General features: G+C 41.3%; 1 protein-coding gene across 1 annotated transcript in view; it reads right to left on the reverse strand.

Moving 5' to 3' along the window:
* LOC117946443 (A disintegrin and metalloproteinase with thrombospondin motifs 16) overlaps positions 1-9,834 on the reverse strand; it is a 51,125-nt gene extending 41,291 nt beyond the window's left edge. The window contains exons 1-3 of the mRNA XM_034874604.1: positions 9,244-9,834; positions 9,007-9,088; positions 5,860-6,218 (exon numbers count right to left, since the gene is read on the reverse strand). Coding sequence (XP_034730495.1) covers positions 5,860-6,218; positions 9,007-9,088; positions 9,244-9,333 — 531 coding nt within the window. The 5' untranslated portion in view covers positions 9,334-9,834. The remainder of the gene's footprint in view (positions 1-5,859; positions 6,219-9,006; positions 9,089-9,243) is intronic.
* Between the last annotated feature and the right edge of the window lie 299 nt (positions 9,835-10,133).

The following is a 10,133-nucleotide window of genomic DNA, read 5'->3' on the forward strand; positions in this document are numbered from 1 at the left end:
AGACAGCGATGCATATGAAAATAGGTTAAAAAACAACAAAATGACCCTTTAAGCTTGGTGTCACACAAAACAAAATGCATCTGCAACTTCCTCAGAGTATGTGTGTATGCAAGTCACTGTGTTAAGAGATTTGGTCAACTACTGCCTTTCCTAAATAGCCAAAGTCATCAGATTACACACTGCGCTGCTACGAGGTGCAAATAGCAGTCATAAAATGCTGAAACACTACTTGGGAGGGCGCAAACAGCTGGACTCTTTGGAGTCAGACGCATCCAGACAAGCAGCGACAGGAAAGGAAGGGGGGGGGGTTGGAAGATGGAACTGAGGGGGGAAGCATTCAGTGCATTTTAAGGTGCACCTGACTTTGTGTAGTATGTGGTTCTCTCCTTTATATTTGGAATTTTTGGAATCTCTCTGTACGTTGCTCTCCCTTGTGGTGACCAAATGAAAAAAAAATCTACTAAGAAAACTTAATTAGAGATCATTAGTCAGGTTGTTGGTCAAAGCTAGCTTTCTATTTCAGTCCAAGCATATGAGTACGGTGTGACTGAAAGCTTAGATAGTTTAATTACAGTAACAGTGCAACAGATTTGCTTCTTCTTTTACTTCTTTTTTTCTTTAACAATCATTCAACATATGGATAAGTTGAAATCACAAATCTATTTTTCAAAAGGACATTTCTTTTGACAAACCAAAGTGCAGCAATCATTCTTTACTGTGTCTGGTGCATGCAAACTGTTTCCAAAATGGCTGCATTTTTAGCAGTTGAAGGCAGGGACTTTGGCTCAATGTTGACAGGGCTTATTGGAAAATTTGGAATTATTCTGCAGCATTGCACTAGATACCATTTTCTAATCAATTATCTATTTCACTTCAAGCTGTACCTTAGTCATCTTTTGGCTAGCGGTCCAGAACACATCACACCAACTGGATTTCTATCAATTTGACAAGCAAAAATGTTCCAAACTGCATTCACCCCAGTCTCTGAGACACATGCACATTGCTCAGTGCAGTAATCTGCTTCATATGACTGAGACTAACATGAATGATGTTAGCAAATGGTAAAACTAGTAACAATCCTTTGACTGATCTTATTGTATGTTTTTGAAAATTGATTAAAGAAACCTGCCAAGACCACACTAGCTGCTTTTCAAAGCATCATCACATCAATAGACAATTCCTCGTATATTCTTGGAAATCCCAGAGGTGGGACGAGTGCGCAACATTCTATTACTACGACTACTACCAGGCCTGAGGCAAGAAATACACCCATCCTTTTACAAGAGGAAAACACATCACCTCCAAGTGATTTGTAGTGGGAGGACATTTAGCATTTCCCTTTGGTACAAAAGAAAAGTGTCCATTGCAAAGTCTGAGTAAAATTAGATTAGACAAACAGATACTGATGTAGCCAACGTGAAGCTCAGGGATAATGGCATACCTAGCTTGAGGTGTCAAAGCAGGCAGGTAACGTATTCCAGTTTTTGGCAACATGACAGACTTGTCCAATTTACTAGACTAAGAATCTACAGACACATTAGCGGCTCTGTGAGGCTGTATATAAGCACAGTGGGTTTTGAGCTAAACGTTAAAGTCAGCATGCTAACATGCTTACAATGATAATCCTAACATGCGTAGATTAGGAAGGGTAATTTTTTACCATGCATCTTAGTCAAGCATTTTAGCATGCTAACATTTGCTAAATAGCACTGAAAACAACAGATTAGGCTGATGGGAATAGCTGCAAGTATTTAGTCATACCAAAATATTGGACCGATTTAAATTTTGACCTGACTATTGCACTAAATGAGAAGTGAAGGGATCATTAAAGTCAGCAGACTACATCTTCTGGGGGGTATGTCTGGACAACGTTTTGTGCCAAGCCGTCTAATAGATGTTGAGATATTTCAGTCTGGACCAAAGTGGTGGACCGACGGACCAACATTGGCCATACTTCTATGACTGAAAATCACACAAGATGTAATATATGGGGAAAATAATGATTCATGATGTCAGAGTGAAACAATGTCTGCAACGGCACTCTCCTCACCCCCCAACTCCCTCGCCCCCATAAAAGCTAGACTAAAGAGGATAACGGCGCAGCATAAAGTCAACACAGAAAAGGACATGCTTTATGATCTCCTCTTCCACAAGTGTGTCACTGCGAATAGTTTTAAACCATTTGGCAGGTGAACAGAGTCAGTGGGATTGCCCTGCTTCTTTAATTCGACCAAGTCCTTGCTTGTAAGTACGAGATTTTAATGGTTGAACTCCTTACTGTCATCAAAGCGGGGATAACCACCATATGGGCTGCCAGAGAATGGGAGTTGAAAAGGACATTTATACATGCACTTTACAATGTAACACTCCTTACAAGGGGATTTTCAGCACTTCCAACTGCCAGGGAGGGAACAATGACCCTTATAGCCTTCAGCTCTACAGGCCATTTCTCTCTTATCCTTCCGCCCATCTTTCTTTCTTAATCTCTCTCTGCCTTTTTTTGGCAAGTACAGGAAAACACTAACATACAGAGTGTATGAATCAAAGACACACAAAAAAAATCCATTATCTGTAAGCACTGTCATAGGAGGCTGGAGCTTATCTGACAATAGCAAAAAATTAACAACATAATTTCCAGCAACCAATGCAATTAAAGCAAAGGCCAACTTTGCCAATGCAGGGAATGTATGTTTACAATATCTCACAGCCTACTAGCTATTCTGACTAGTACAAACACAGAATCACTGATCATCAATTAATAGTGAAAGGATCAATTTCAGTCTTTGTTTGAAGAAACTTAACACAACACAATCACTCTCAACAAACAATGCAAAACAAACAAATGTCAAATATCCATATGTTAGTTTTAGTCTAAATATATGTCTGTGAAGTGAAGCTAACAAACGTAATGTCGGACATATCATTAGCTTAGTGTGTATATTAACAAATAGAACAGGACCAAGATGTAGTTGATGGATTTTGACACACATGTAATACATATATACTGGGACTTGTACTAAAAGGAGTTGTCCATTTAGATTCACCTATGTGATTTCCATGTCAAGTCCAATCTTTAAATACAATAGTTTTATCAAGTAAAATTTCCTGGTGATGGACTGATCTCATGCTGCAGTTCGAGGCCAGGCCCTCTTACTGATACAACTATTGATTTGTGTTCCTATAGTCAACATTTACCTTCCTCCTTGACCAAAGTACAAAGTCTCCCATAGGCCCCCAGGTGGCCTAGTAAACTCTGTTACCTAGTTACTCTGTTTTTTCTAATTGTAGGCTTAGAATCTGGGACATTTGGTGCACACAAACCATAGTATGTGTTTATCAGTGCATGCCACAAACATGCAAAACAGTCAGATAATCAAGAGCAATGTTTTTAAATCCATAGCCAAGTTGGCACTGCAGACGTTGAGTTCAAGTTTTACAGTACATCAAACATAGAAATGTATATTTCCCAAAGAAATGTACATATATATTAACAATATGCTATTCTAAGCATAATTTAAATTGAATATAGGAGTGAATGTAAGAACTCGTATAATGTTAAGTATCCAGGTCCTGTTGTAAAAATGCATATTGGTAAAATGATGCTGTTCAGCTCATGATGACAGTCAGTTTGGGGCTTTTGAAAAATTGTTCTATTTTTGGCATTCCCCAGTAGTTTTATCTACTGATGTAGCTTTGCAGTTCCCTAATTCACATAAGAAAAAGTTGAATTCTCATTGAAGCACTGACCCAGTCCATCCTAGCCAGCCTCATTCGTGAGAACCACATTTACAGTCTGTGCAACCCTGGACCTTTTGGCTGAATCTTTTATTGGGATCTGGTCTTAAATACACACACACAACACACACACACACACACACACACACACACACACACACACACACACACACGCACACGCACACGCACACACAAGAAGAAGCATCCCTGGAGATATGCCATTCTCTTAGCGGGCGATTCTCAGACATAGCTGTGGACCTCTACAATGAAAATATAAACAGCAAACAAGCAAAATGGGCCAGGAATTTGTTATAATTAAAACACAGAAAAGCAATGCTGAAGCAAAATGTGGTCATACTAATTTTACAATAAAAACATTTGTCATAACTGGAAAGACAGCTACTTTGAATGACTACATTGCATCTTTTTTTCAGCCAAAACAAGGCCCTCCAGATGGAATTAGCTCAAGAGTGTTTTTCAATCCATATACTGTACAGTTGTACTTACATTTACGTAACTGCAAATAAGTAACATTACAGGAGTTTATGTTCCTGTTGCCCAGTTGCCACACTCTGTCTCCAGTGATTGTTTAGTTATAAATGAAAATGTGTTTGTGAGTCCAAGACTGAAAGGATTAGTGTGCCTTCATTAAGTCCTTTATTCACTAGTACAGACTGCTAAGAGGGCTGTGACACTTAAGTCATACTGGCGTAGAACTACTTCACTTAGGCTTACTTAATGTCATTCTGACAGTAATGTTTCCTTTATATTCATACAGAAGACGAGGACCACCAAGTCAAGAAATGAAATTCAGTGAGCCTCCTTCACAGAGAAGTCCAGGTATACCAGCGGTTGTATATTCAGCAATATCAGCCAACATACCGTATTATATTTTTAGACTTTTATCTAACACAAGTTGGATGGACATTGGAAAGAGTAAGAAACTAAAAATAATAATGTTAAACACCACCTTTCCAATTTTGGATTTGGAAACCAGTTAATTAGTTGTGTAGCTTTTATTATGCTGTATATCATGTTAATATGTACATAACTAACAACTAAGCTTGCTACCAAGTTGCACCCCACCCTTTCTTGTGAGACAATTCAGTGCAATTACATTTTCTATATACTGTAGTTTGCAATTTGCACACAGCCAGTTCCCTACTATCGCAGCCAGGTGTGTTTGAGAACCTTATTAAATCCATGCAAAAGATGCCACTTAGGGTTAAAACATATTAAATAAAATGTATTTCTGTGAACTGTACGTCATGTGTTGGCTATTAAATCTGACTAAACAGTATACTGTGTGGTAAAAAAGAAGATGAACTACCACCAAAACATTGTGGCATGTTTGGTGTGTACTGGATGTGTTTAAGGGATTGTCCTGGCTAACTAACAGGTGGTGTTCACTAAGTTCACTTTTCCATTCATTAGTTGCTAATTTGGGCAAAATTGCAATATACATGAAATGCACTTGAACTAATGATGTGCGGCAGATTGGAGGAAGAAACGTCTGTGCATGACAAGCATGCACTTTAGCCAGTGGGTTTTAAGTAAATTTAAGTTGAGTAGAAGTTGATTTTTTGTCCGGACCAGACCAACTATGCACCGACTCAAGTAGCATACTGAAAGGACTGCTTGATGACTTTCTAGATTCATCAGATGGCTGTAATCAGATTTCTTTCATACTTTGTTTGCCTCTCACTCTTTCCAGTATATCAGTGTCTGATTGGCATCTTATATTAATTCTGAGCCAAAATTATAAAACATGTAATGTATTGCTATTAGTTATTTCTTTCTCCCTATGGTCTCCACGCTAATTCAGTATGACAAGAACACTAATGCTGTGTTTATATTAAAAGTTGTCCCAGGATGAGCTACATTTCTTAAATTTGGCTCCAGGGCTCAGCATTTCTTCTAGGTCAGTTAGAGCAAATGCAGTACTCACTTGGCAAATCAATCCAAATGCTGCCAAAATGAAAAAAATTTAACTTTCAAATGAACTGACTCTAGAGTCCTTTTGACTGACACACACAACCAACTAACATATATCAGACTCATCTAGTCCCCCCCATTCTCATCTAAACCCTCCCGCAACCCGACTCTGTGCATGTTAAGACTTACCACCCCTGTGCATGTGGACAGTGCCACCGACGAGTTGACCCTTGACCTAAGCGACCCCTGGTAAAAGCATAGGTTGTCCTGTTCGTAGGCCCTCAGGCTCTTGGTGCCATTCTTTCCCAGGACCTGGATGGTGAAGCCAGGTGCAATCAGGCTTTCCGAGGCCTCCCTCAGCTCCATGTGGAAGTCCTGCCCCAAGCCACTCAGCCGGAAATGAACAATTTGGCTGCTTCTGTCGCTGTTTGATAAGCCTGCATCTGGGTCCAGGGATCTGCATCGCCTTCTGCGCTGGTGGTGGGCAACTTTGTGAGAGATGTAAATGCCTTGGTGGTTGACCTCGTAGGGAGATACAATCTCATATTCTGGATGAGAGATAAAGGAAGAAAGAAAACAAGATTATTGGGGGTTTTCACCAAGTGCATTTAAATGCAATGATAACATACACATAGAGAAAGGAGCCAGTTTAAAGGCAAAATCTACTCTTTTGACAATTTAACATATATATAATATATGTATTTTGTAAATGCAACTTAGCAAATATTAAGCACATTGTCCGTGTGGTCACTTGATCTGTCATTTGCTGTGCTATAGTGAATGCTTTGTCACCTTGGTTGCATTTTGGACTGAACTGAAGCAACGTTTTCTTTTTGGACCTGAATCATATACTTTTGCTGGCATGGTCATGAAGTAGTTACAAAAAAAGGAAGGGTTTTAGACCATTCCAACACAGGTCTAATGGTGGAGAGTGTATTGTGTTTGACCTAGCGTTTTACTAGAGTTTTTACTACAGCTCAGGCTGCAGGTCATAAAGGGAGGCAGGTCACAGGCCTGGCCTTTAGACCGGTTAAGTATCTAATGGTGCTGTGGCCACTAACACACAACAAACTAACAGGCTTTCCTCCAAAGGTCAAATCAAAGGAGTAGCTGACTCATTCAGCTGAACCACAATGAGTTTTCCAGAGCAAATAACGATGGTTGATGCTGCTCCTGTCCATCCTCTGAGGCAGAACGAAGAATGGGCTGACCTACTAAAGCAGGGAATCCTGTATAAGTAATGGAGCATTTCATTGTCTTTATAGCTGTGGATATATTGCAGGGTTGGATAGAACATGCCGGTTGCATGCACAACACATTATAAAATGCAACAAAATGTATTGAAGTGTGAATTGTTTTAAGCTTAACTGATGCTTGGAGAAATTGGACACAGTCTTTTGCAGTAACTTTTGTTACTGTGGTGGGATCTTAATGGTTATAGAGTCTCTGGTGCTTTACACCATTACAAATACCTTGACACATTATGCACTTGAAACACTTTGGGTCTATGAGTAACCACAAAGCAAACAAATAAAACAGCGTCATTGTTGATTTTGTCACAGTGTTGTAATTGTCACTGCAAATGGGCCCACTCTTGTCAGCCTAAAGTGCACGGAAATAACATCAAGAGCCAATTTTAGTTACTGTACAGTATGACCTGCTTTAGCACGCCGAATAATAAATAAATATAGCACAGAGACAGAGAGAGAGAGACAGGCAGACAGACATGTTTTGGCAGTGGGAGAAACATGCAGGGTGGCAGACAGTGTGTCATCACTGGCAGTGTGAATGCCTGAGGTTTGAATTTGGCTATTTGGTGCATCTTCCGCGGACTTGAAGCCCCTACCCACAACATGACATATGCTTATTAGTGGACGCATTTATTTATAGCACCTCGCAATACTATGACTGCATGCAAGCTTGGGTGGTCACAGTGGGAAGCAAACCTCCAACCCCTTTAAGTGTTAGAACCAAGATCAACCCAAAGAGTAACATAACTGCAAAGAGCAAACACATATTTCAAGTCTCAAGTTTTTTCTGTGCAGACACCAAAGCACTTAGGCAAAACCAGAAAATGGTCTTCTCTATCTTTGGCGTTTTTGTCCACCGACCCCCAACACACACTTACACATTTACAGCTAGTCAACTGTGTTTGTTCCGCCCTAACTCAAAAACCAGCTGCAGTGACCCATGTCTGACAGTGTACAAACACAGACTCTGCGGGAACATAGTTTGCGCACACACACACACACACACACACACACACACACACACACACACACACACACACACACACACACACACACACACACACACACACACACACACACACACACACACACACACACACACACACCTTGTCTGATGGACTGAGACAAGATCCTGCGGTGGTTAGTTTGTTGGTTTAGTGGCTCCTGAGTGCCATTAGTACTGATAGGGGGTCTAACCAATGGCTGCCTGGGCTCCAACTTAACAAAAGATTGAACATGTGAGCTCTTTCCCACACCCGCTCTAACATAGCTGAATGAATGTAATACTGTGCTATAATTGCTAAAGAGCTGGCTGTGAGATGATCTGAAACAGAAGTAAGGGCTTCCCCTCACTTCTGTTTCAGATCATCTCCACATGTGCCTGGTGAAAGGAGTTTTGATGTTTGTTTATTTGTTTAAATGTCTGCTTTTCATGGTAACAAAAAAAAACAACAACAAAGGATCTGAAGGAGATTACACAGCCAAAGCAGTTGCTGACTCAGTGCACCACATGGGGTTAGACCCAGAAAACACAGAACAGATGATGCTCTCACTGCTTGCACTAATTAATGAATTGACTAAGCAGCTATAGCGGTCCTTCACTGAAGGTTTTGGGGACTAACCAGTGTGTTATAAAAATCAGTGTACTAATAAGGCATTTTTACTGTGCTATTCAGATTGTCACATTGCCTATTGGTACTATTCTATCAACTGATTATTGCTCAAGTGTTCCACAAAGCAATAGTTCCTTTCGAGTAACTTCATAATCAGTTAATTTAAAAGGAATTAGCTATTTACAAAAGTCAGATATTCCTGTGTGAGCTGCAGGGCTGCAGCAGTCACTGGTGTCTCCGTGTCAGGGTGCAGTCGTCCCCCAGCGGTGAGGAGATGCAACACAGCGCAGGTGAGCGCCGGGTAACGCTGCTGGCCGGTAGACCGATGCAGCGGATGACTTTACTTTTCAAGTTTATTATTGAACCGAAAACATAAACCGTCGGATCATTATGCACTCTTACACACTAACAAAAATGGCATCACGGTCGCAGAAACACTGGTGAACTCTGGTTTTGCTCCACACTTAGCCTACCTGTGTGTTGAGGTAAATTGAGAGAGCGGAGCACGGCCGATGCTTCAACACTGTCAGCAGCACCATCAGTCAAAAGCACGCTCTGTAAGGAAGGACATGTACGTAAGACTTGGTCTGTGTATCCTGCAAAATATCATGGAAAATAACTCTGCACTCTGTCATTTGAAGTGTCGACACCTTTATGAGCTCTGCATGCATGTACGTACAGGCGCAGCGGAGATGATACAACTGACTTACTTTGCTCACAGTAAAAAGGCAAAAGAGATGGAAAACCAGGACCGGCCGCGTCCAGTTTCGCCACTCTGCACACATCCGCAGGAAAGCCATCGCTGGTGGTCACCTTTACGGAAAAGCTGAAGCCTAAATCACACGGCCACTGAGAGCTCTAATGAACCGGCCCAACAGCCGCCGCTGCAGCTCTGCAGGACTTGTGGTGAATGAGGCATCAACGAGTTTCAGATGCAGGCTTCTCCACTTGGGCCACTTTGGTTTCCATTCATTTCCCAGCGCAGTATTCCAAAGCGGCAAATCGCTTCAACTCATGTCCCCTCTCCAGGCGAGTCATTTTCTTTTCTTTTTTTCCACTCAGACAGTCCAACCAGTATCCAAAGTCTCTCTCTCCCTCTCTCTTTAACACACACGCTCACTCTGCCACGCTCTCTCTGTCTCTCTCCACCCAGTGACCCCCGCGGACCATTTTGACTCCCAGTGAAATCATGTGATTGTCTTAAATAGGCAGCGTCTCGTCTTGGAAATAGCAGACTCCTATGAAAAGCCGCACCGAGAATGAATCTGGTTACCCAGGGAGCCTGCTGAGGCAGCCCTGAACGCAAGGCTTCCGAGTCTGTGTGTTTTGAGGAAGGCTTGTGTGGGTGGGGTGGTGGTGTTAATGTAGCCTACAGCATGTAGCCAATCGTAATTGACACCTGTGCCGAGAGATGGGGTTTGTGTCCATCTGTCAGGTTGCAGGAGGATGTATTTGAGAGGAACAGCCAGTGTGTGATAAAAAGAACACAGAAAGAGTTTTCTGTTTGCTTGCAGGCCAATTAAGGAATTACATTCCCTTTTTGTAAGGAGAGATTAAAACAACAAGTGTTTGTTATGGTTGTTTCACATCAACTATTTTT

Source organism: Etheostoma cragini, chromosome 6 (genome assembly GCF_013103735.1).
Source record: "Etheostoma cragini isolate CJK2018 chromosome 6, CSU_Ecrag_1.0, whole genome shotgun sequence".
NCBI classification, from domain to species: Eukaryota; Metazoa; Chordata; class Actinopteri; order Perciformes; family Percidae; genus Etheostoma; species Etheostoma cragini.